The sequence below is a fragment of the Crinia signifera genome, chromosome 11, assembly GCF_055691185.1.
Source record: "Crinia signifera chromosome 11, ASM5569118v1, whole genome shotgun sequence".
Classification (NCBI taxonomy): Eukaryota; Metazoa; Chordata; class Amphibia; order Anura; family Myobatrachidae; genus Crinia; species Crinia signifera.
In genome coordinates this window covers 118,604,071-118,630,279 of record NC_139227.1, presented here as the reverse complement: position 1 = coordinate 118,630,279, position 26,209 = coordinate 118,604,071, and the positions used below count along the sequence as shown (strand labels likewise).

The 26,209-nt window shown below is 47.0% G+C and overlaps 1 protein-coding gene across 10 annotated transcripts in view; it reads left to right on the top strand.

Moving 5' to 3' along the window:
* The first annotated feature begins 4,355 nt into the window (after positions 1 to 4,355).
* Positions 4,356 to 26,209, top strand: part of MAPK8IP1 (mitogen-activated protein kinase 8 interacting protein 1) — a 68,745-nt gene continuing 46,891 nt past the window's right edge. For 9 of the 10 annotated variants that reach the window (XM_083164522.1, XM_083164521.1, XM_083164519.1 and 6 more), the window contains exon 1: positions 4,356 to 4,486. In XM_083164522.1, the coding sequence (XP_083020648.1) occupies positions 4,401 to 4,486 (86 nt within the window). In that variant the 5' untranslated portion in view covers positions 4,356 to 4,400. Of the gene's footprint in view, positions 4,487 to 24,285; positions 24,437 to 26,209 lie in introns of those variants that run through there. The other variant, XM_083164526.1, reaches the window with a different exon arrangement.

Here is a 26,209-nt window from a genome sequence, read left to right as displayed (position 1 = left end):
ACCGGGCTGATTTTTGGGTAAAAAAAAAAGAATAAACTATTGTTTAATATTGCGGAACTATGAGTCCCCAGCAAGCCTCCTCCGCAAGCTGGGACTTGGAGAGCCACAAGTCCCAGCATGCGGGGCATTAAAGGGCCCACTGTAACTTGTAGTTCCACAGTAGTAAAAATAGTCAAATAAACACACCCTGACACACACGAAAAATAAAGCTTTATTACATCCAAAGCCCATACATAATGATACTTACCTATCTTGAGCCAGTAGGTAGGTCCCTGGGTCCGGGGCTCCATGATCCAGGGGTCCGGCGAAATCTATAGGGTACCTGTGGAAGGAAATTCTAGTCACGGGTCTCCTCCGGCGTAGATCTGTCCTCTTCTCTCCGCAGTAGTCCTCCGGTACTTGGCAAAATAACAAAACGACACCCGGCACCAGCGAACAGGAGAAGCACAGAATGTTCATCTTCCGCACCTCTCCGAATGATTCTATTGGCTGCTTAGCGGCCAATCAGGAGTTGAGTTTTTCGGCTTACTTGTCAAGGTTAGCCATCACTGGTATAGATAATAGACAATGTCTAGGTTGACAGTCACTCGGACGACACCTAAGAATGGTTTTGGGGTCTCTATGTCGGCAGGAACGCAGTACCACGTCCCCTCGCTGCGCTCCGCACACTATGACATTCCCACCTTTAAGTATGAAAAACCACCTTTAAAAAAAATGTAAAAAACTCATGTGGACTTTATTCATACCATTCTAGAATTGTCCGTAGCCCTTTAAAGAAAACAATCACATGAAAACACCTTAAAATTCAAAGAGCTGTAAGAAAAAACATTGTAGAACTACAAGGTTTATTCGTATAATTTTTCTAGAAAAAGAAATCTAGAAAAAAAATACTTTTTTTTATATTTTAATTGAAAAAAAAAAAACCTACATCTAGCGTTCATGTGTGACTAGGCAAAGGTGGGTCTCTCATGCTCAGAAGGGCCCCCGACTGGCCAGTGATGCGGTAATTCCAGAGTGCTTCTCTCTCAGCTGTCCTGGGAATCTAATTAATATATTAACAGGTCAATAGGTCGACACAAGCATCGACAATGAAAAGGTCGGCATAACTTTTTTCACGTTGTTTTTTTCTGAGATGACATGTGCCGACAGGCGGTATTTCATGCCCTATCATCCACTAGGACGTGGTGGGAGTATAAAATAGTGGGCCGAGCGCAGCGATCAATGCGATGGGGAGGTGGTTAAAAAAAAGCGTGAAAACTCCCATAACTTTTTGACTGTTGACATTTCCATTGTTGGCCTAATGCTTGTGTCGACCTTAGCCATGTCAACCTATTTCAGGTGTCGACCTTCAGTGGTCAACCCAATTCATGTCCACCCAATGACTCCTACCCATATATTATTACCATCGCTGAAATGGGCAATGATATCAAACCCAATATTTAGCAGAGGCATGGAGATCGTCATCCCTGTGACATTTTTTAATATTAAAAACAAAATGGAGGCATGTGCATGTTGGTTGCCCATGTGCAGTTAGAATAAAAATGTGTGGAGTATCCATGACAATGTCGGGGAACGATATATTGTCATATAGTGGGTACGCCTAATTAGGCGCGCTTCACCGCAGATGGTAATATGCAATGAGCAACGCTGTGCAGCTTAATTCAGCATGGAATGGTGCATGGCGCAATAATGCACAGATGGTGCGATGTATCGTGCTATCGTAGTGCGCACACATCCCTTTACAGCTTTACTTTTAATGAGCCAGATGTATTAAGCCTTAACAGGCGATAAAGGCCCTTATTCTGGTCCATGTGCAATGTGTATGTAACGCCCACTGTGTAAATCAGCTGAGGGGCCAAAGTGGAGGGTGATAAAGTGTCATAAAGGACCAACCAAACCGCTTGTAACTGTCATTTCTCAAACACAGCCTGTAACATGGCAGCTAGGAGCTGATTGGCTGCTACTGTTTGGGCGGGATGAACCAAAGTCCTCCAGTGCATAGCCGGGTGCCGCATTGTTAATAATCGCATATGCACTGACATGTTAAAGGGGCTATATTTATCAATAGATATGTGCAGCATTTGGTACTTGTTTCCCAGAACGGCGCCCACTAAGCAAATAGCTCAGTGGGCTATTCTGCGTAGGAAAATCGCATCGCATGCCATTTTTGCATGGTGTGTGGTGCGCTGCGTTGCGATTTTCCTATGTAATTTATTCACTGCTCTCTGGCAGTGAATAAATTACATACATCGCATCCGATGTAAAATCGGGTGCGATCGCATCCGATATTGGATCCGATATCGGATCCAATGTTACAGGCTGCGATGGCATTTAATGTACTATACAATCAAATGACATTGTGGGGGAAATTTACTAAAGGAAATTTGTAAAAAATAGGTGTATTTGTATCCAGAAATACACTTTTATTTTTTGATATTTACTATCCCGAAAATATGGCAATTCCTATTCGTATTGATGTGCTATCAATACGAATATGAATTGCCGTATTTTTGGGATAGTAAATGTCAAAAATAAGTGTATTTCTGGATACAAATACACCTATTTTTTACAAATTTCCTTTAGTAAATTTCCCCCACAATGTCATTTATTAATGTGATTTAGGCCCCCCCCCCCACTATCCATGCCACCCCGAAGCGTGGCAAACGGCGGCGGAACGTGTCCTCCCAACCTTTTCATACCCCACTATCCACGTCGGCATGGAGTTGATTTTATATATTGTGGCGAGCCACCGAGCCCGAAGCGTGGCGAGCGCAGCGGGCCCCACGAGGGGATGCGGATTTTGTTACATGTATTATGCGTCCCCTCGCGGGGTTTGCTGCGCTCGCCACACTATATAAAATCAACTCCACGCCGACGTGGATAGTGGGGGTGTGAAAAGGTCGGAGGACGCGTTCTGCTGTCACTCGCCACGCTTCGGGTTGGCATGGATAGTGGGGGGGAGCCCAAATCACATTAATAAATGACATTGTATGCATCTAATTGTATAGTACATAATATGCCATTGCACCCTGTAAAATCGGATCCAATATCAGATGCGAGCGCATCCAATTTTATATCGGATGCGATGTATGTAATTTATTCACTGCCAGAGAGCAGTGAATAAATTACATAGGAAAATCGCATTGCATTGCATCGCAACGCATGCCACGCAAAAACCGCATGCGATGTGATTTCACTACGGTACCGTACGTAGTGAAATCGGGCGCCGTTCTAGGAAACAAGAATCCAGCATTTTCCCTAAAACACTAGGTTTTTTGGGGGGGTGATACACCCAAATGTAAGGAAGTGCTGCAGAACACGTCACAGGGGCAGGCTCCTGTCCTGCGGGTGATCAGTCATACACCCGGGCAGGGCCGGCGCCACCACTAGGCAGCTCTAGGCATTTGCCTAGGGCGCTGGCACCTGGAGGGCGGCAGTTCGCCCCTCACCCCCAGCATGGAGGGTTAGCGAACTGTGGTACCTGTGTAAAAAACTTGCGTCCCCGGCGTCCCTGCAGTGCTGGAGCGTGCAGGGGTGTCCGTGCCGCCGGGGGAACCTGCGGCGCTGTCATTGTGTATAAGCTGGCCGCGGCAGGCGGGGTCCCTACAGTGAATAGAAAATAACTAGCGCTATGCGTGCGTCGGCGCGGGAAGCGCTAGTTATTTTCTATTCACTGCAGGGACCCCGCCGGCCGCGGCCAGCTTATACACAATGACAGCGCCACAGGTTCCCCCCGGTGGCACGGACACCCCTGCACGCTCCAGCACTGCAGGGACGCCGGGGACGCAAGTTTTTTACACAGGTACCACCCCCCACCCCACCCCACCCCCCCCCACCCCCCCGGCACCGGGGCGCCCCCACCCCGACTCGCCTGGGGCGCTCCGGTGCCTTGCACCGGCCCTGCACCCGGGTGGTATAATCTTATCCTGCAATGTCATATAATGGAACCAATCACTCTATTGATAAATAAGCCCCAGACTTCCCATACTGAGAATAGCGACAAGGCGATTTACAGAATGTAACCATGATCCAAACCCTAAAATTGACAACAATCTGACAGCGTCGGCGTGATACGTCAACATCCTGGTGCCAACGTTGTGTCTGCATACAGTATATAATAATGTATGTACTGTGTATGTGTAGGTCAGTATAATGATGTGGTGGAGACATAGGACACACACTGTCTCCCAGTGAGGGAGGGTCATATGGGATCTGTAATATTATTATCACCATCAGTGATACTACACATGGTTGCAGCAATTGCCATTATCTCTGTCACCCACCTGTCACCCTCTTCCTCCCTCTCCTCCTCCTCTCCTACCTGTCAGCCTCCCCCTCCCCCTCTTCCTCCCTCTCCCTCCCTCTCTCTCCCAGCCAGGGCTGTGCATCTCAGAGACGGAATGGCGGAGAGAGAAAAGGCATCCACCACCCCAGCTGGCTCCTCTCCATTCCTGGGGCTGCACCTGGCTTCTCCTCCACGCTTCAGGTACCATATGCGGCCAGTCCTGTGTGCTGTCCCAGGGGGGAGGTGGGGTTGGGGGGGATGGCTAATCCCCACACACACCTGCTGTGCACCCTGATTATTGGGGATAATGATTCTGCATGGAATGTGTCTGCTGTGCATCCCCCTAATATCTAGATTACTCCTAGAACTCTGCAAATGCATCTCCGGTCTGCCAATAGCTCTTGTGGTTTATTATGGAAGGAAATGTGTTGTTTTCTCCATCCTCTGGGTGTGGTGTATATTGTGTATAGTGTGGTGTGTGTGTGTGTATTGATCCGACATGGGCTGCCCGTTACAGGGGACCGTCTCCTTGCTGTATCTATGCCAGTAGTAGATAAACAGGTGTAGGAGGGGGCACCAGCATAGAGCGGGCATTGCATGTGGGGAGATGGGGTGGGCATCCTGCAGTGAATCATGCCATCTCCTAGTCAGTGACTACTACGAGGTACCAGGGTAGAGACTGGCATCAGCTGGGGGTTCTAAAGCTGCACATTGTTATGTGATCCCCCCCGTTACCCCCTCCTAATACCACTTTCACCCACTTAAACAGGCTCCTTATACCCGGCATGGCTCCAGCGCCTGCTAATTATTATACCAGGTTATCACAGGTCATACAGTACGTGTCCTCAGCACTACAAGTCCCAGCACGCCCTGACAGCACATTCTGGGGCTTGTAGTTCTACCATACGGACATAGGTTGCTTTTGGGTGTCCGCTGGCAGTAGAATGCCCATCCGTTGCTACCGCCATCTGTGGATGTCTCTGTACCAGCTCCTGGTGTGAGGGCAGCCTGGGGGTCTGAGCTGTCAGAGTGGGTCTGCTGATTGCTTCCCTGCTGGATGAGTGCTTTTCACTGGGACTTACTGCAGCCTGACTGGGCTCAGCAAATGAAGCAATTAAAATAGTCTGTGATAACGACCAGCAGCTCCGGCAGGTGATAATGATCCAGACAGAACCTGGTCTCGGGGGGTCATTAAAAGATCACTGCATTGGGGCCACATCAATGCAGATACTAGGCAGTGGGAATGTATGCCCAGCCTGGCTGTACCCTATCCTCAGGTGGCATTGGAATCTCCATCCATTGCCCTGTCCACCGAGACCTTCGCCTAAAATTTCATGAGGGCAAAACAATCTAGCACCAGTCTTGTAGAGGAGCTGGCAGTCCAGTATGACTATATAGGTGCCACCTAATAAAACCGCTGGAGGCCACGGAATTCACGTGACCGGTAATGGTTCATGTTTTTACCTCACAAATGCCCAAATACACTTGTGATACATCTGTACATAGTAAACCCTGCAAACCCACCAGCCGCGGTTTAGAAGTGACCCCTGTTTTCAGAAACCTTTTCTCTGCTTTATTTGTGGGACTGCATCACGCTGACATTTTGCCTGGTTTTTATTGCATATATGAATTATATCCCAGAATGCTTCATTTTTGGGGGCTAAAATGCCTAAAGGAAGCAATCACCAGAGGCTGGAATGAGTTGTACTGTGCAGTTACATTTACATTATGATTAAAGTGACAATATTCATATATTACAGTATAACTACAGTATGGTTATTGTGTTGTGTGTGTGTGTGTGGTGAGAGGGGCTTCATTTTAGTTGCTACCTCAGAGAGCAGATTGACTAGGCCCGTTCCTGTTACATCACCTCTATAGCATATACATGGATTACATGTTTTCATATAAGTAATACAGACATATAGGGGGAAATGTAATAGGATGAGAGATTCAGAAAGTGAGAGATTTGATAAGAAATCTCCAGGGTTTTTTTTAAAGCGGCAATCATTTACACTGCAAAATCAAACTGGTTTTGCAGTGTAAATGATTGCTGCTTTAAAAAAAAATACAAACTGGAGATTTCTTACCGAATCTCTCACTTTCTGAATCTCTCATCCTATTACATTTCACCCATATTGTCTGTTTGTTTGGGTATATTATAGCGTTTGGTGTGGAAATTTAGTAGCATGTAGATTTAAATTTGTCCATATTGCAACCACAGCAGGACAGGGTGGCACCATGGCCAAAAAAAACCATAGAATAATCATGTCGACCTATTTCTTGTGTCGACATGCTGCCTTTCAACCACTAGTGGTCGACCTAATGTAGGCATAACATGATACTTTATGTGCAGATCTGTGTTTGCCACTTTATTATGCTCAGTAGCGCAAAGTGGGACAAACACGGCCCACCCATGGAATACACCGGGGGATTCCTCCGGGCTTCCATACAGCTCTGTCAGTAGTCCAGGGACCAGCAATGTCACTTCTCTCCCCGGTTCTGCCGCCAGTCTGCTTCGCTCCGCACCTCCAGAACCAGTCGTCACTGGAGGCAGTGCGCTTTGGCCTAGCATATAAGTTCATGATGGAGGACTATTGGCTGGCATAAAGGGCGGTTGGGTTGAAGCTCACAAGAATGTTGACAGGGTTGAACTGATGACATCCCTTGGCATCTAAGCGTCTCCTGGGGGCAGAGGTCGCTCCAGACTCTTTTTCCAGGTCCCGGCAGTCATGTGATAGGGACTTCTGTCACAGACCTCCGTTGCTGCAGCATTCTGATAAATATTTGGGTTCTGTGCAAGCTCCCGGGCGGCCCACGTCACTGCAGTGAAGGCTGGTCCACTCCAAGAGTTTGAGAGAACTTGAAATTCAGACTTTTGGGGGCTGTTAGCAGATATGTGTGAGAGAGGTCTGGGTTCTGCCTAGACCAGGAATCCGGTCAGCCTGGGCTGTTTCTAGTGTTAGGGAATGGTTTATGGCCAATGTCGAATAGTTTTGACATCGATGGGGGAGAACCAGATGGTTTCCCACCATCAATTTCATGCCTCAATGAATAGTTTCATTTTGCTTTTTTCCCACCAAGGGGCAGGGACACGGAGCATAGCTCCGCCCCTGACACATGTGAAGCCCTGCACCCATATTTTGCTTGGCCCACAGGCCAATCAATCAAAGAAAATGGATGACCATCGATATGTAAAAACATTGATGGTCATCCATTGCATAGTTATACACTATTAATAGCCAGTTGCACTTTTGCCATCGATGGCAACCATCGAATAGACAGTTGCACTTTTGCCATCAATGGCAACCAACGATGGCCATCCCTACTGTAGCCTAGAGAACCGCCCTGGAACTTTGATACTTCCTGTATCTGGAACCCTGCCTCTCAGTCATATGTTACATTCAGGGGTGGGGGTGGCACAGGGTGGCATTTTGCCCTGCCACTAACTTGGCCACGTGGCTATTGACACTTATGCTAGAACTTACACAGGGTTCCTCTATGTATACTATAACGTAGTTTGCGTATTCTGGGGCTGATGCAGAGTGGTTGGTAAAATGGGCATAAAATGACTATATGAGATATTTTGCCCCAAACCCTGGAGGCCATGATTTTTCTATAGAGTAGGTGACGATGCCTGGTGATCACACTGCGCACTATGCACTAGTTTCTATGGGGGGGCATGTAGTTTGGAAGAAGGGACTCCCTTGCCCTACTTTCTATTGAGGTACGCCCTTTTTGTAGACACCAGGGTGTGGGAGATATAGGTACTTAATAGTATGGATTATAGGAGAGCAGTCAATAGGTCCACACCAAAAGGTTGACACAAACAAAGTGACGACATGAAGTGACTGGATTTTTTGGGTGTCCATGTCAACACCTGAAAGCATGGACCCCAGTCCGTGTTGTGCGTACCCTCACCATGCATCAGGCACGAAGCCTCTCCATACAAATGCTGCGCTCAGCACACTTACTGTTCCTAATGGGAGTCCACATGGATGTCAAATAATGTATGGAAATATGTGAAAAAGTCATGGCGATCCTCTTCCCCATCCATAGGCGCGGCTTGTTGCACTGTGCAATTCCCCGCTGGTTGTCTGAGCCGGTGGGAGAATGGTCGTTTTGGTTTCTTATTGTCACCCACCCACAGTCTAAATGCAAGCCTGCCCTCACCCAGTCACAGAACCTGTGTGATCATAGGTGTTCCAGGGGTCATTGTGGCTACTACCCTACTTTATAGCACGTTTCCTCTCCAGGTGTAAGTGCCGGAATCATGCAAGGGTTGTGTCGCATTATGCATTAGCCCCTAGACGCAGAATATGCAAATTTACCTACATATTCAAATAGAGATGGCCATCGGTGATTCATAATCGTCGATGGTTTATGGTCGATGTTGAATGCTTTTAAAATAGATTTTTTTTCCGTGGCAAAATACAACCAAATGATTATTATTTTTAATTTTTTTTTAACAAAGTATTGGGACATGGAGCATAGCTCCGACCCCTCTCTCACATATATACACAGACACAAAAGATCCCTCGGTACTTATGCATTTGCAGGGTTTCTGCGCTCGCCACAACTCCACTCCGACGTGCATAGTGGGGGTATGAAAAGGTTGGGAGGACGCGTTCCACACTTCGGGGTGGCGTGGATAGTGGGGGGGGGGGGGGGGGGGGTGTGCCTAAATCCCATTGAATGTCATACAAGTGTATAGTACATTAAATGGCATCACACCCTATAAATCGCATGTAATGTCAAGTGCGGTGCGATCCGATGCAATCTCATCGCAGCGCCCAAGGACAGAGAGCAGTGAATAAATTACATAGGAAAACCGCATCGCATGCCATCGCATCGCATGCAAAAAATCACATGCGATGCTATTTCCCTACGGTGCCATACGTATGCTAATTGGGCGCCCTGCTAATACACAAGTACCGATCCCTCCCCCCCAGGTTCTGATTGGCCCACAGTCCAGTCAGTCACAGAACATGGATGACCATGAGTTGTTAAACCATCGATGGACGATGATCATTGCATAGTTTGATGCACAAGTTGGCATTTTGCTATCGATGGTAACCACAGCAATTGCTATCCCTGTATTCATGTGTCACCCTGGTGAGTCTGTTCCTCTGTCTGTGCCTTAATGTTCTCCCATTTACGTCACACTCTGGGAAATGGTATTATGGATGTGATCTGCTTTCCAGCATTTTGAACAGACTCTGGGAAATTGTCTGCGTCTCCGGAGTGTTGTGTATCTGCTGTCCTTTTCTGAACCGTATTGTGCTTTACCCAGCATGCACGCCCCTCGTTTCCTCTGCATTTCTGATGTCCTCTGATCCGTCTGGCTAGCACCGATCACGTACAGGGTGGTATTGACAGAGACTGCACCGTGCTGGTCTCAGACCCTCTGATCCCACAACTCGTTCCTCATTTACTTTCTCCATAAATACTATTCTGCATAGGTGCCCGCCCATATAGTATCGGTATGGTTTTTCCGCCTAAAATAAATATATCATGGTACTTCCTCATCTTTGCGGCCACCGCTTATGCTACGGAACTCAAGACTGTATGGCGAGGGTTATTTTCGGCGAGAATCACCAAACATAAGCAATTACAGTATGTTAATTGGCATAAATGATAAAACTGAGAGTACAAGAAGTCAGTAAACAAATGATTAATGTATTAACACTGAACAAATTATTTAATTTACCACAAACCGAGGAAGATGCAGTAACTCTCTTTGACAAAGGAACATTTTAAACACAAATGAGAAAACGTGCAAATGGGCCATGAGATGAAATGATATACTGTATGTCCAGAAAAATGTTTTGTGGTATAATAGCAGAAACCAGCAAGAAAAATAGCAGTATCAGGTCAGGAATCTTTGCGCACCACCACCCTGGGTCCATGCCACCCTCCTGTGTCCACGCCACCATCTATTACCTTTAGAAAAGTTGTGGCAAGTGAAGAAAGCCAACGAGCCTGAAGCGTGGCGAGTGAAGCGTGGCGAGTGAAGCGAGCGAGGGACAAGTGTGGCGAGTAAAGCGAGCGAGGGGCAAGTGGGGCGAGTGAAGCTAGCTAGGGACAAGTGTGGCGAGTAAAGCGAGCGAGGGACAAGCGTTAAGAGCTGTCCTTTGCGTTATGGCCGGAGATGTGCAGCGGGTCCCCCCTCCCTCCCTGGACCCTTACCCAGCTGCTGCTCGGTGAGGGCTCCTCCCTGCACTCGGAAGCGGTGCAGGGAGGAGGAAGTCACTGGTCTGGGCAGCACAGCAGGAGGCTGCCCGGATACAGGTAAGGGGGGGGGGCGGCACGGATCGGCCAGGAACGCGAAGGGAGGCCCATAGGCTTCTATGGGGTTACGCCATCTAGAACTGGCATAACCCCCTGCAGCGAAGCCCCGGCGGTGGAGCTTTGCCACATATACTTGCGTGGGTTTCCTCCGGGTACCCAAGTTTCCTCCCGTAATCCAAAAATATACTGGTAGGCTAATTGGCTCCAAAAAACTTAACCCTAGAATGTCTGTGTGTGCGTGTACATGTGGTAGGGAATATAGATTGTAAGCTTCACTGGGGCAGGGACTGAAAATAATCTCTGTAAAGCGCTGCCAGTATTACCAGTTATTACATATTGTGTGTGCACTATAAATAACTGGTAATAAATAAATAAATATGAAAATGTGGTAAAACCCCGAAAATGAAAACTATTATTTTTAGGATGCAATAGAGGCATGATAGAATCCGATTGGCTGGTATGGGTAGCATCACCTCTTTTCATTTTTAGGACCTTTAGTAAATATACCCCTAAGCGTCACTTTTTTGACTGCTAAGAGGGTGAAATGTCCCGTCCTGTTCCCCAGCAAACTTTGGCCTTGATTCAGCATCGTTCTTTCACTGCTTAGTGAGCAGGCTAATTCTGTCCGCCGGGAGAAAAAGCACCCACCCTCCGCCTCCCCGCGAATCCCCTCGAAAGCATGCGAATGGGTTTGTCCACACCCATTCGCATAAGAGCATACGGGAAAAAAAGTCATTCGATGGTCAGAAATGTCCTAGAACGGGGCGGGGGCTGATGTCATGTGACGGCAGCCGCCCATCTCGTACGGGCTTCGCCATGCCTGCGTTCGCATGAGGATGCCTTGCTTTTTTAACTGTTTTTGTGGGCACACCCCCGGAAATGCTGGGTGTCCCCATGCACCAGCCCCTTGTCCGCCCCCTGCACGCCCTGATGTCTACTAATGAGTCGGCAACTGTATTAGTTGCCGACGGTGTTCGCAAAGGGGGCTTTAAACACGCATAATCCTGCACGCGCAGTCCCCAAAACATTGGAACGAGGCCGAGTTTGGAAAAAAAGCAGGCCAAGCTGAATCGCCCCCCTTGACCAGTTGTAGATCACACCCACCCTGATGCCTGCTCCATACCCAGTCAGCATCCCATACTAGTAGGACAGTGGGGGTTATTCTGGTTCACCCCAAAAGGCAAATTCCTTCTAAAATGAACAAAACCATGCTGCACTGCAGGTGGGGCAGATGTAACTTGTGCAGAGAGAGTTTGATTTGGGTGGGGTTTTAATTCAAACTGATATCTATATTGCAGTGTAATAATTAAAGCAGCCAGTATTTACCCTGCACGGAAACAAAATAACCCACCCAAAACTAACTCTCTCTGCACATGTTACATCTGCCCCACCTGCAGTGCACATGATTTTGCCCATTTTAGAAGGAATTTGCCTTTACGAGTGAACCAGAATAAGGGCCAGCGTTTGTATCCTCATTATTTTCCTAATCATTCATGTAACTGTCGGGATAAACTCATTATGAAGTAAAGAATCCTTTTTTCCTCTAGAACAGAGCCTCTGTGCTGCTGTCACCATGACGGCCCTTTTCAAGTTTTAATATCTAATTTACAGTCTCCTAGGCAACAACAATGCTTCGATGGATGAGACCTCTGGGTCATGATGCCAGTGTTGGCTCGCAGTGATGTACTGTATATTCATTTGCTATTCCAGCGCTTTACATTGTAAATAGCCTCTAGTCTAGGTCTTCAGAACAAGCTGTGTTATGTGTCTCTGGGGGAGGGGTGGTCAGGAGGGTATCCGGTCCGGTCAACGCATACGATCTACATTGACCATGTTAGACGCCAGTGAGAGTGGTTGAAAGTCACATGGTCGACATGAGTTTTTCACGATTTTCACTCTGATTTAAAGGGGTGTGGCATATTAGGTTGACACTTGAAAAGGTTCACAGTTTTTTTGTGTCAGTGTTGGCAGCTGAGCACGTAAACCCCCGATTGGATTGCTTCACCCAGTAGGGATGGCCATCGTTGCCGTTGCTATCGATGGCAATTCTGCAACTGGCCATCGATAGTGCTAAACTATGCAATGCAATGGCTGACCATCGATATTTTTACATATCAATGGTCATCCATTGTGTTTAATTGATTGGCCTGTGGGCCAATCAAAACACGAGGGCGGTGCTTCGCGGTTGTCGGGGGGCACAGCTATGCTCCGTGTCCCGGCACTTTGAAAATAAAAAAAAAAGCAAAACATCGTTTTGCTGTTCCATCGATGGAGGGAAACTCTCTGGTTCTCCCCCATCGATGGCAAAAGCATTTGACATCGGCCATGAACCATCGATGATTTCGAATCATCGATGGTCGATGGCCATCCCTACCATGCTTTATCCATATGCCTCGCTGCATCCATTCCCAATTCAGGTATATGGTAAAGTACTGAAGAGTAAAAAAAAATGAATGTCAACTTTTTGATGTGTTGACCATGGGAAGACCGACCTTTTTCACCAGGTTGATGTTGACCTATTGACTGTCTATCTAGACAATGTCTATCACCATCCATATACTGTACCATTCATCCCAACTGTACCGATTTTCACTGGACCTTCCTGTTTTTTAGGGGCTGTCCTGCCCAGGGTCAGCAGTGTCCCGCGGCGGGAGGGGGGGCTGTTGGGAGACCCCTTTGCCCAACATCTATTCCCAGAGACAGAGAGGCTGTGGCATGGTCAGCAGCTCACAGAACACTGGCCAAGTCCCCGGAGCGGTGAAAATGGGTGCATGGCCTCGCATGAGCATCGTGATCTGTAGGCTGGGCCCCCTTACTCATAGGCCATGCCCCCAGATTCCAGGCTGAGGTCCCTCCTACAGCTACCAGAATGTTGGGAGGTATGATATACTGATTCACTTGATTTGTCTATTAGAGAGAAAGATGGGGATATATATATATATATATATATATATATATATATATATATATATATATATATATATATATATATATATATATATATATATATATATATATATATGGGCCGGCACAGGAGCGCCCCAGGGGGGGGTGGTTTGATGCGGCCACCGACACTTTGCTCCACCAGGAGAGGGGTTAGTGGTGGGAGATGCAGCGATGGCCGCTTCTCCGGTGGGGGGGCTACCCCCATCGCAGATCATCGATGACGATGACCAGTACAGGGGGGGTGGGGCAGCGGGTGCTTCTGAGCCATGGGCAGGCTCCAGGGTGTGGGGGTACGGCTCACTCACCTACTCCCTGCTGGTACCGTACTTGAAAGTACTAACTGATCAAACATGTTACAGGCCATATTTGTAAATTAGACAGAAGCTAATTGGTTCCTCATTTATTTCTCTCCGCTTTATCTCTCTCCAAGGCTCATTTGTAATTGTTATTATTCTTTAGATTTTCTTATATAGCGTGGCAGATTCCATTGTGCTTTACAATTGGAAACAACAGTGATAAAACAAACTGGGTAGAAACAAACCGACAGAGGTAGGAGGGCCCTGCTCGCAAGCTTACAATCTATAGTAATGCAGAATGAGATCACGCGGCTGCCGGTGGAATTGGAGGGATAGCTGCAGGTATCGGACATATCTGTTGCGGTCCCTTCTTCATACAATCTTGTGACACTTAATATTTGCGAATAACCCTAAAAACACCCGAAATAGCTGCACATAATGGTTGATAAATGGACCCGTCGGTCCTTCTGCCCCAGTATCACATCTCCTCTTTCCTGATGGTGTAATGGTGTTATATGATCACCTTCCGTTACCTAGTATCCTCTATTGTGGTTTACAGGAAAGTAAATTGCTTTTGTAGAAGAAGACAGTTTAAGAGACAGAACATCCGTCTCCAGAGGGACAGAAGAATTGTGTTACTACTTTCCTGAGCTTTTTGTTTAACACTGCGGCTTTCAGGAAAGCTGTTAACAAAGAGGTAAGAACATGGTTCTTCATCCACCTCTGAGGATCTGCTCACAGGCAGGGGAGGTAGAGAGGAAGGGAGGAGAGTGCAGAGGGCAGGGAGGGGAGTGCAGAGGGAAGGGAGGTAGTGCACAGGGCAGGGAGGAGAGTACAGAGGGCAGGGAGGGGAGTGCAGAGGGCAGGGAGGGGAGTGCAGAGGGCAGGGAGGGGAGTGCAGAGGGCAGGGAGGGGAGTGCAGAGGGCAGGGAGGAGAGTACAGAGGGCAGGGAGGGGAGTGCAGAGGGCAGGGAGGGGAGTGCAGAGGGCAGGGAGGGGAGTGCAGAGGGAAGGGAGGGGAGTGCAGAGGGAAGGGAGGGGAGTGCAGAGGGAAGGGAGGGGAGTGCATAGGGAAGGGAGGGGAGTGCATAGGGAAGGGAGGAGAGTGCATAGGGCAGGGAGGAGAGTGCAGAGGGCAGGGAGGAGAGTGCAGAGGGCAGGGAGGGGAGTGCAGAGGGCAGGGAGGGGAGTGCAGAGGGCAGGGAGGGGAGTGCAGAGGGAAGGGAGGAGAGTGCATAGGGCAGGGAGGAGAGCACCATGCAAACTAGCTATGTACAGATTCTTGGGGTAGGGCCGATTATACCCAGAGGGCGGAGCTAGGCTCTTTGTCCCGGCAGCAGGGGAAAGTTTAAAAAAAAATTAGCTTGGTTCTGTTCCATCGATGACGGACAATCACTGTATTTCCATCATCAACTGTCAAAAAACAACTTTACTTTAGAAAGTCTGATACAGCTCCTGCTAACTGAGTGACATTATGGGGGCAAGTCATTCTTACCTGCACATTTCCTCCAATAACTACCATTTATTACTGCAGGAATTTGGAATGATGTTTTGTGGGCAATTTATGAAGACTCTTGCCGTGACAATAGCCCTGATAGGATGCATTACATGGCATTATCCCATTGTAGTTTATCATCTACATATACGTCTAGGGGCTCTGTGTGTCTCCGAAACACTCTCTTTCAATCACAAGGCAGCAGACTAGCTTTCGAAGCATTGGCTTCGAGCGGGCTTACTAGGGGACTATGGCCCTTATTCTGGTTCACTCGCAAAGGCAAATTCCTTCTCAAATGGACAAAACCATGTGCACTGCAGGTGGGGCAGATGTAACATGTGCAGAGAGAATTAGATTTGGGTTATTTTGTTTCTGTGCAGGGTAAATACTGGCTGCTTTATTTTTAAACTGCAATATAGATCTCACTTTGAAGTAAAACCCCGCCCAAATCTAATTCTCTCTGCACAAGTTACATCTGCCCCACCTGCAGTGCAGCATGGTTTTGTCCATTTGAGAAGGAATTTGCCTTTGTGAGTGAACCAGAATAACGGCCTATATCTTTCTACATCCCTCTACGATTATCTTGAGAGCCTTTGTAAATTCCCCCTATATAACACTTCTTACCGCAGTAACATATCATCATACTTATTCGGATTAAATAAGCCCCTGTGTATAATGAATATTCCAGGCATCTTGCCCTTCGTCGCTGCAATGATCTCTCTCTCTCTCTGCTGCCTGTTTCCCTCGTTTACTGGCGAATGCCGGCGTGATCGTTATTCATTAGCTACACCTGATGGCGAGATTCCGTCTCATCCATAATCTGGCTTGTGAGTGTGTGCTGACATCACCGCAGAGATAGCCGTCATTTGTTTACATAGTGGGGAGTCATGAATGAAGAGTGACGTCATATTATATTAGCAGAGGAGGTAGATGACTCATTCCGCGCGGTCTGCAGCAATCCCGCCTAACGCTCAGCCAATGTTGTTTCCAAAGACAATGCTTCCCTTTTGTTTAACCCATAACAGGCAGATCATAAGTATGTTTTATATAAATGCAGATTACTTCATATAATAGAGGTGAATAAAATGTTTTATATACAGTTCATAGATATTAGTGGATTTCTGTTGCAAGAAAAAAATGTACGGTGCCTTTTTATGCTTCCAGACATGTGGGGGTAAATCTAATAGCCTGTGCCACCAGCAGGCATCGGCTAGTCAGCCTGGCTTTTTAAAGGGGCATTCAATAAAAACAAATATCAGGCTAGACTCACCGGTAATTCGCCAGTGCCTGCATTACGCAGTCCAGGGGCTGCTTATCCATACACAGTATCCCCAATTCACATTATAACAGCGTCCCCAAGTAATACATTATGCCACATCACAGTGTTGGACCTTGTTCATATTATACCACACTATAGTGTCTCCACTTCATATTGTGCCCCATTACAGTAGCTCATTACATATTATGCCACACACCGTAATGCCTATTCAATATCATAACGCACATGTAATGCCTATTATATAAACTGCCACATACCGTAATGCCTATTACATATTATACCACACACCGTAATGCCTATGCCCTATTACATATTATGTTACATAAGTGCCGCTTAACTATATGGTCGTTGCCAGGGGTTACATGCTCCTTGCCAGGAGTTTCATGCTCGTGGTACATGCTCGTTGCCCAGCGGGAGTTACATGCTCGTTGCATTGGGGAAATTACATGCTCGTTGCACAGGGGGATTACATGCTCGTTGCCCAGGGGAAATTACATGCTCGTTGCTAAAGCTTACATTCTCGCAACGAGCATGTAAGCCCTTAGCAACAGGGGATTACATGCCCTTGCCACCGGGGATTACATGCTCGTTGCGGCAGGGGATTACATGCTCGTTGCCAGGGGGGTTACATGATCATACATAACGCAGCTACCCTCCCTCTTCCTGTACAGGGAGGACGCAAAGCTAAGACAATAGAGAGTGTCCTAGTTTTGCATGCTCCTTCCAAATCATTCGATGTCCGCCGACCATCGAATGATTCGGCCCCCGCACCCAAGGCTGTGAATTGGAGTTTATGCAAAACATCCATACGCAGCTGTGCGGGGAACTGGACGACCGAGGGGGGTGTTTAATCCACATGCAACACTGCGGAATTTGCAGCGTTGCGTGTGGACCAGAATAAGGTCCTTAGCTTGATACAGAAATTAAATACAGTATACACCTTTCCTCAGTATTACTATCCCCAAAAATGCACATAAAAATCTACAGTAACCCCGGCAAACCTGTCCAGTCTGAAAACAGTGGGTGCTGTGCATAGCTTCCGATGTCAGAAAGCTTCTGTATGCAAATGTTTTTGCTTAGTTAATTAAAAGCCAATGATGCTTTCTGCCTTTTATCACGTTTGGCCACTGAGTGGCGCTGTTCCTTTTGTGTCCCATTGCAAGCAGTATGATAGCATAGAGAATACACAAGGTTAAATCATCAATTCTGAAGCACAGCTGCCGGTTGTCCCTCCTTTTCTGTAGCAGTCCGGGATTTTAAAGATTTCTATTCTGGATGTGTCGTTATATTTCTGTTCTGATTGATGTGAGGCAAATTGCAGTCAGCATATGCTGCGAACTGAATCTCATTTTTATAATCTGTTTTAGTGTGTGCAATGTTTTTTTTAATCAAATGTAAGAATGGATCTTGGGGCAATGCAGAGCTGAACGTGCAGCTGTTTGCGGACTGTGCGAGCTCTGGAGCAAGTACAGGTGATGCAGAGTCGTATGTATTGCAGGCACATCCCTACCGGCTGAAGGGGAGTAATGAGGCCTAGTCACGTAGGCAATGTTTCGGGCCTGGCGATACATTTGGGGACTGTGCAGCGCTGTGTTACAGTGTAAATACTGTCTATGTGTTTCCAGAGGTATCTTGTACACAAAAAGAAATGTCTTTTATTTGTCCTCGTTCCACGTACAGAATTCTCCTTACAATAGGTGTGGTGGGGTATGGGGGCTCAGACAGAGTAGATGGAAGTGGCCAGCGTTTCCCTTCAGGCTGGAGGTGAACCCACCCAATTTTGCACATACTGCAGTTTCCACTACACAACCTCCGTCACCTTAAGCGTGAATGTCACATTATCACACAATTACGTACTTTTAGCTAAGTCGCCTACTACACTGCTTCGCCCGTGGTACCCATGCAAAATATATATTTTACTAGTTAAAAACACGTCCAAATGACGGCGTCTGCGATGTACCTTCACTTTGAGCTGTGACCGTTTTCACTTTTACTTTGAGCTGTGACAGTTTTTAGGCCACAAACTCTCCACTCACCCCCAGTCCCTATGTGCTCCGATCTCCAATATCTGTCTTCACAGCTCCCTCTCTCCATATCCAGAAAGTTTGAAACAGCTCAAAGTCCCTGCAAAAATTGCTTTCACTTTCTGTTAGGACATATCTTAGCACACAAAGGAGTAATTTGGTCCGTCGAGTGGCCTCTAGTGGTCAGTGGCGGCTCTTCACCTCATAGACGTGAGGAGAGTTATCCTTTTATATGTATAGATTTTAGTACCATCTCTGCTCATTAACGAGTATTATTTGGTACAAGCCTCCTCTCTGCATTGTGGGGAACCCTTGCCTCTCTGTGGTGGTGTGCATCCTTGTCTCTCTGCATTGTGGGGAACCCTTGCTTCTCTGTGGTGGTGTGCATCCTTGTCTCTCTGCATTGTGGGGAACCCTGGCCTCTCTGTGGTGGTGTGCATCCTTGTCTCTCTGCATTGTGGGGAACCCTTGCCTCTCTGTGGTGGTGTGCATCCTTGTCTCTCTGCATTGTGGGGAACCCTTGCCTCTCTGTGGTGGTGTGCATCCTTGTCTCTCTGCATTGTGGGGAACCCTTGCCTCTCTGTGGTGGTGGTGTGCATCCTTGTCTCTCTGCATTGTGGGGAACCCTTGCCTCTCTGTGGTGGTGTGCGTCCTTGTCTCTCTGCATTGTGGGGAACCCTTGCCTCTCTGTGGTGGTGGTGTGCATCCTTGTCTCTCTGCATTGTGGGGAACCCTTGCCTCTCTGTGGTGGTGGTGTGCATCCTTGTCTCTCTGCATTGTGGGAAACCCTTGCCTCTCTGTGGTGGTGTGCATCCTTGTCTCTCTGCATTGTGGGGAACCCTTGCCTCTCTGTGGTAGTGTGCATCCTTGTCTCTCTGCATTGTGGGGAACCCTTGCCTCTCTGTGGTGGTGTGCATCCTTGTCTCTCTGCATTGTGGGGAACCCTTGCCTCTCTGTGGTGGTGTGCATCCTTGTCTCTCTGCATTGTGGGGAACCCTTGTCTCTCTGTGGTGGTGTGCATCCTTGTCTCTCTGCATTGTGGGGAACCCTTGTCTCTCTGTGGTGGTGTGCATCCTTGTCTCTCTGCATTGTGGGGAACCCTTGCCTCTCTGTGGTGGTGTGCATTTGCTATTGGTGCAAGACAGAATAACAACATTCTAAATTGTCAGTGTCACGGCACTGCAGATACCCACCACCATAGGGTTGGCCATTGGTGGTTTAACTTTCATTGATCAACATTGAGCGTCCCATTAGTGGTTAACCGCGATGGTATGAAACCATCAACAGGAGAACCAATGTTTTCACCCATCGATGTTCATCCCTGCCCTATCACTTCCCATGCAGTGTGCCAATCAGAGGTGGGAACATTGTTTTGTTTGGTTATGTTGAAGGCTTGAAGCTAATGTTCTGAGGCCAATGAGAAAGGGGGAAAAATATTTGTGGGGTTCATCAGTGGCGGAGAACCATTGGATCACTGCCATTAATGGCGAATGCAATCTACCAATAGTGATTAACCTTCATTGGTTAATGGCCATCCCCAGGGCAGCCGAGAGAAATGCCGGGCCCCGGTAATTAGTACCCATTCCCCCCTCTCGGCTGCCCTGGCCATCCCTAGACACCAGTGATTATCCTACCACCACATCCTGTTTCATTACATCTGGAGAGCCGCACTTGGAAATCCTAGCATCAGAGCATGCTGTGACTTGTAGTTCTCGTGAAGCTCAAGAGCCTTATAGACTTTTACAGACTGTTAATGCTGGAACTTGTAGTTCTCATCAGCTTTCATTTCCTTACTTTTTAATGAAGGAAGGCAGCGGCATAGCAGGAAGCAGATGCACCCTGGGCTAGCGAACCCCGCCCCTTACGCTTGTGACATCATAGGCCTAAATATACACCCGCTCCTTTCTCTGTAGTGAGGTTGACCTTCTTGTTTGTCGACATTTTCGCATGTCGATCTTTTTACATGTCAACTTTTTTGCTTGTCGAACTAATGGTGTCGGCCTAATGGCTGTCTATCTTTTTGCTGTAGATCCCTTGTCCCGCTTCCCAGGGCAACAGCTGTGCCGCCTCCTTGGCCTCATGCCCCAGGCGGTGGCACAGGTAGCACCCCCCTCATAACGGCCCTCAGAGCTGGCAGTAGCCTAAATGACGCCCTAGGCAAGATTTTGGCTGGTGCCCCCTAGCACCGCCACTAGTTCCGCCTTTGACCCTGCTCCCCTTTCCCAGCACCATCAACCCTCATCATAGCAGTCATCATTTTGGTGCTCCTACCCGCAATATTTTAAATAGAAACAGTGCACACATTCGGTGCGCAGCCCAAACAGGGGTGTGTTCTTGCTGGGAAGGGGCATGGCCACACAGTAGTACCCCCAGTTCCATACTTGCCTACTTTTGAAAACTAGATTCAAGGAGATTATAGTTGGTAGTAACATTGAGGGGGCGTGTCATCCTCCACCCAAAGGGCGTGTCTAGTTCCATATATGGAGAGATTGTGAAAAGAGATTGGGAACATGGCACCTAGAAGCGTGGGTGTGTACTGCTTCATCTGAGAGGAATCTTTTAAAATGACTTATATCCGAGTGTAGATGAGCCCCAAAGTGCTGGGAAATGGTGCTGATGATTCAATGTAAATGTATCTGTCTCTCATTCCTTTTTTTCCCAAAAAAATGTAACCGTGTAATGTGGGCTAGGTGAAATGAGGGAGATTGTTAGACTAATGAGGGAGAGAGGGAGATTGCTGCTATTTCAGGGAGTCTCCTGCAGAATGCAGGAGGGTAGGCAACTATGCCCCAATTCAAATTATGCCACACAGTAGTGCAACTTTATTCACATTATATCATGCGATGGTGTCCCTTATTCACGTTACATTACACAGTAGTACCACTTTACCTTATGTACATTACTCCTCACATTATTCACATTATACCCGTGGAAAAAACTCCAGAGAAAAAATTGTATTTTAAGCACCTCCATGGCCACACTGCAAAGTGCTGGGCGGAGGAGAAGAGCTGCAGCTGCTGCTGTCACTTAAGGGGAGGGGGGCCGGGGCCCCCACTGGGCCCTCCCATCAGACTTTGGCCTGGGTAATTTGTACCCCCTACCCCTTTCTCTCGGCACCCCTGATAATACCACACAGTAATGCCCCTTACACATGACACACATAATTAACCCCTTACCGCCGCAGCCTGTTTTTGCCTTCCTGACAGAGGCCTTTTTTTCAAATCTGACAGGTATCACTTAAGTGGGGATAACTTTTTTTTTGCTTTTACTTATCCCAGTGATTTTTAGATTGTTTTCCCGTGACACATTGTACTTTAAGTTAGTGGTAAATTTTGGTCGATACAGTTTTTTTTTTTTGTGAAAAATACCAAAATGTCGTAAAAAAATGGAACATTTTGCAATTTGCAAAATGTTACATTTTCTGCTTGTGAGACAAATAATCATACCACTCAAAATAGTTAATAACTAACATAGACCATATCTAAACTTTATTAATACATCATTATTTCAACCTCCTTTAATTTTTTTGGACACTAGGGGGCAGCAGAATCAAAATTTTGACTCATAGCACAGTAAACGCTGCTTTTGGCTGTTCACGTTTGAACAGCCAATCGCAGCGATCGCCCACGGCGGGGGACATCGCTGCCCCCCCTGGGCAATGAGGGAAGATGTCTGCTGTCAGGGACAGCAGACATCGTCCCTCTGTCACCGCGTCTCTAGACGCGGTGACACTTTGAAGTCATGACGTACATTTACGTCATGTGTCGGAAAGTACATCCCGACCATGACGTAAATGTACGTCAAATGTCGGGAAGGGGTTAATGTCCTTATAAACATAATGCCCCTTACACATTATGCCAACCTTTATTAATGCACTTCATACACATAATGACCCTTATACATATGTTGCACATTATTAATGCCCTTATACACATGACACACATAATGCCCCTTACACATGTCGCACATTATTAATGCATTTATACATGCATTAATAATGTGCGACATGTTGCACATTATTAATGCCCTTATGCCCTTATTACATATGTTGCACATTATTAATGCCCTTATACACATGACACACATAATGCCTCTTACACGGATTCGGTATGAAATCCCGACGGTCAAAATCCCGACGGTCATAATACCGACAGCAATTGACAGAAAGTCAAAATCCCGACATGGTCAAAATCCCGACATTTAAAATCCCGACATGGTCAAAATACCGACAAGGTCAAAATACCGACATTTAAAATCCCGACAAGTTCAAAATACCGACACATAGAATGTAGACAGGTGAAAAAGTCAACATGACTTTCGGGCGACAGCTCGCGAGGTCGATATGGGCTTTTCACAGTTTTTTTACCTGAATGTCGACACAGTCGACATGGACACAGTTGGAAGTCAACCGCAGCCCCTCGCATAGCTCGCTGCGCTCGCAATGCTTCGGGCACGGTGCCTCGCTACGCTCGGCACACTATTTTATTCTCCCACCACGCCCTAGTGGATGGTAGGGCATGAAATACCGCCTGTCGGCACATGTCGGGTCAAGAAACAGTGAAAAACCCATGTCGACCTCGCGACCTGTCGCCCGAAAGTCATGTTGACTTTTTCACCTGTCTACATTCTATGTGTCGGTATTTTGAACTTGTCGGGATTTTAAATGTCGGTATTTTGACCTTGTCGGTATTTTGACCATGTCGGGATTTTAAATGTCGGGATTTTGACCATGTCGGGATTTTGACTTTCTGTCAATTGCTGTCGGTATTTTGACCGTCGGGATTTTGACCGTCGGGATTTTGACTGCATCCCCTCTTACACATGTCGCACATTATTAATGCATTTATACATGACGCACATAATGCCCCTTACACATATGCCGAACACTATTGCACAACCAACCCACCAGCACTCGCACAGCCGCTAGCACTGTGACCTCTGCCTCTGCTTGGATACAGATGTTTCCTCATACATCTTGCCTCTATAAGCCATGCAGCTCCTGGCCAGTTCTGCTAACGTTGGGTGCCTGTTCTGCTGAAAATTCGTCTTCTTTGCATTGTTATGACGAGTACACACAAGGAGCTTCCGATGATTAAAATGATATGTGGCATGCCTATATTCTGTGTGCGACTGTGGCTGTACCTGCATACGGAATGCTATGTTACAGTGATTTCCATGAATACACTATTTCATATGCAGATACAGCCTCACTCACACACAGAATATAGGCATGCTGTATATCATTTTAATCAGCCAAAGCTGCTGATGCCCCTAGGCATTCCAAATGCCCTATGTAATTGCCTAGTTTGCCTATGCCTAAGGCCGGCTCTGACGGTCCTGCTGGGACGTGTAGTCCCACAACAGATGGACAGCTAATCCTGATGGAGACTAATAAATGACTGAGTTATTTAGATTCATTCACATCCTTAACGTCCACATTTAGATCCTGACAAAACTGTGATCTAGAAGATTAAAGACGCCACCCGCTTCTCGCCTTCTCCTTCCTTTAATGCTTCCTATTAACCGTTTCCAAGCCTGGAGGAGCGAGAGGTGAGCAGCCAGCTAACTGATTATCGACCCCCAGCCAGCCAGAGTTTGGCCGCTCTCTGAAACCCAACGCCAGCCAGATTGTGCTGCTGTCAGACACTTGCTCCCATGTATTTTTAATGAGTATAGATGCGCAGCGGAGAGGAAGAGAGCTTTTCTGTTCTGGATCTTTTTTGTTTTAAGGGAGGCAGCGAGGTAAGTCGGAGGCCTCTGGTCACAGCAGATGGATTCTAGCGAGGATGAGGGGAGCTGGCTGGAGAACCAGTGGGAGAAATGGTAGGTCCAGGGCTGGGAGGGCTGTACACTGCCTGCTGGTTGTATTACTGATGCGGACACTAATAATAGCATTCACGCTTTAATGAGACGCGTTTTGTATTTTGTTTGTATACAAGGCTTGCGTTTCTTTCATTCAAATAATAGTGTCTTAAAATAAAATACATGATCGTTACTAGTAAACCATTTCCCACGTTACCATCCAGAGTTATCGATTTCCTCTGTGACTTGTGCCTGACTGGATGTACTATTCAGTATAATATTCATATGTAATTGATGTAGAGACTTAAGTTCTGTGTACTGCATGCATAGGGGTTAAGTGGGGTGTTGGGGGGGGGGGGGTCCTTTCTCTGACATGAGGCCTTGGGGACATGTGACAAGTGTTTCATTCTCTCCAAGAACGCAATCATATCCTCTGGCCTTGGGGTTCTCACTGGGTACCCTTTACACCTATATATTTATTTATTAGCAATGAATGAAATAGCCTTTGTATATTTCATTATGATTCATATTAAGGGTATTTACCAGCTGTCAATATTTGCTGAGCCACCCTTACGTCTGTACCCGTCCGGCCTTTATGTCTGTACAATGTTATTATCCACCATAGCAAAAGTTTACAAATGCAAAATCAATTCTGTGTCATATAAACCCTGCATCCTATTTTACTGCCCGACAATACAATAAATATTCATTGTTCCTCCTTAGAGTGGACAGAAGTATCTATTGAATGTAAGGCACTGATGGGGTTACAGCACTACTCTGAGTCTGCGAGAGGCCGCTTGGTAGAGGTTGGGCCTGGGCCTAGGAAGTGAGCTGCCATCCTGCTGCACCATGACATGCTAAATTGGAGGTATTATTAATATCTCCCCACCCCCCTCAGGCAAGGTATATCCCCAGTGTATTCTAGCGGATATATAAGTCGGCAGCAGCAGTGTAGATTTAGATTCTAGCGTCAATGACAACAGGGTACTTGAGATATTACAAATGTCTTTTTTATTTAGGGAGTGCAATAACCAGTGTTGTTCCCAGTGACCTTGCCTGACCTCCCAGTGTCGTTAATTAGATTGGGAAAGCCGGTAATTTAGCCTGGTGATTTGCATGGAAGGTTCTGGGCTCATTTGCATCGGTGGGGCCCTGGTGCTGCCAGATAACGCTGTGTTTTTTTCCTGCAATATTTCTGTGAAGTGCGAGTTGGCTGCAGGGATTTACTGTCTGTCTGTGTTCTGGGCGTCTGCCAGGCAGTTAAAGTGATGTATGAATGCACATGAGCTTTGTGCATTACAGGGAGACGAGACAAGCGCGTCAGCCGATTTCTACACGCGGATGTAATGTGGGATAAGGATACTGTTGCCTAGATTATTGCGCTGTCATTCAAAACGTGCTACGTCACAGGCCGTAATAATAAGGGAAGGATGGGGGCAGGTGGCACCAGAGCCTATAAAATGACCCCTTGCACCCGGGACAAGGTTCCGCTTATTCAGGATTATTATTATTACGTAGCGCCAGAATATTCCGCTGCACTTCGCAATTGACATACGATGAGCCTGATTCAGAGATGGGCGCTAATTTATTAGTGAAGACGATGGGTGGGCTTAAGCGCTGCTCCTATGTGTGTGTGTGTCTGCTGGAAATGAAGTGGATGTCCCAATGATTTAGATGTAAATTCTGTTTATTAAAATATATAAATATATAACACAGTGAATAAATGGTAAATAAAGGTAAATTGGGTGACTTGGTGGGGGTAATGGGGCAAAGTCTTGGTGTACACTTGGACAC